The sequence below is a fragment of the Tetrahymena thermophila genome (genome assembly GCF_000189635.1).
Source record: "Tetrahymena thermophila SB210 genomic scaffold scf_8255050, whole genome shotgun sequence".
Classification (NCBI taxonomy): domain Eukaryota; phylum Ciliophora; class Oligohymenophorea; order Hymenostomatida; family Tetrahymenidae; genus Tetrahymena; species Tetrahymena thermophila.
In genome coordinates, this window is record NW_002476713.1 from 1 (window position 1) to 1,157 (window position 1,157).

At 30.4% G+C, this 1,157-nt stretch overlaps 1 protein-coding gene across 1 annotated transcript; it reads right to left on the reverse strand. All coding sequences in view use genetic code 6, as the record gives it.

The window, feature by feature from the left end:
- Positions 1–103: 103 nt before the first annotated feature.
- Positions 104–1,133, reverse strand: TTHERM_02372050 (hypothetical protein; the record flags this gene model as incomplete). The annotated part of the gene is made up of 3 exons (XM_001028477.2): positions 104–144; positions 240–1,002; positions 1,113–1,133. The coding sequence occupies 3 exons, from the start codon at positions 1,131–1,133 to the stop codon at positions 104–106; spliced, it is 825 nt and encodes a 274-aa protein (XP_001028477.2).
- Between the last annotated feature and the right edge of the window lie 24 nt (positions 1,134–1,157).

Sequence of the window (1,157 nt, forward strand, 5' to 3'; positions counted from 1 at the left end):
TTCTATAGGTGAAGCGCATACAGAAGCAGCATGCTCATTAACATATTAGAATGTGCTTACTATTTTTGGTTGAGTAATATCTGTATAATTAACCAAACTAATTTCACCAATGTCTAGCTAACTCACTAGTGCATATGTGTTATTCTATATAAGAGAAATAAAGTTCGAATAACCCTGAATCTAAACTCTGCTTACAATATTTAGTTCAGGAAGAGAATTCATGTCTATTACATCAATACCATATAAGCCTTGCACTATGAAAGCATATTGTTTATTAGAGCCATATTTGGCTTTTATAATATTTTCTCCTCCATTGGTTCTAGAAAAACTAGCTAATTGTGGGTTTTTCTTATTTGAAATATCCACAACGCAAATAACACTAGCTCTTTCTACAGCTACAATAAAATTACTATCATGAGAAATAATCAATCCGTTTGCAATACCGCCAAATACTCCATTTTAGAATTACCACTAGCTAATTTATATAAATTTACCTATTGTTGTACTATTAAATAAGACAAAGCTAAAATTGTTATCAAACACAAAGAGTGTCTCATCATCGCTCATGTCCATAGAATATGAATAAGAAGGGTCATCAGATGGCATAGATTAAATTAAAATAGGGTTTTTTCTATCTGTTATGTTATATATATTCATCATGGTTGTCAAAGTTTGAATAGGGACTGCCAAATAAATTTGGTTCTTACCAAAGAGAAAAAATGAATCTACAGATCCTCCACTTATATTAACTGGTATTTAATATGCTGGAGTCATAAGCTGTGGAGACACTCTCAAATCCATTATTGCCAAGCCTTAATCTTAAGAACTCTAAAAGAGAAATTAATTATTTATTTCTACAGCTCCTGTCCACCTCCATTTACTGTTTCCTGCATTAACGCTAGTCGATTTTTGTACATTCAATATATTAGGTACATCTAAATTTAAATTTGGTTCAGATTTTTTAAAGGCTAGTAACGAATTTCCATTAGAATAATAAAGATACTATTACTATGAATCTTTAGATAAAATGAGACTAAGTGAATCAAGTGGAGCTGAAATTATTTGGAATAATTTAGGGTTCAATTTGTTAGAAATGTCAATAATGTAAATACCAACAGATCTTGCCCAACCATCACATAATTTTCATCATTTGTCAT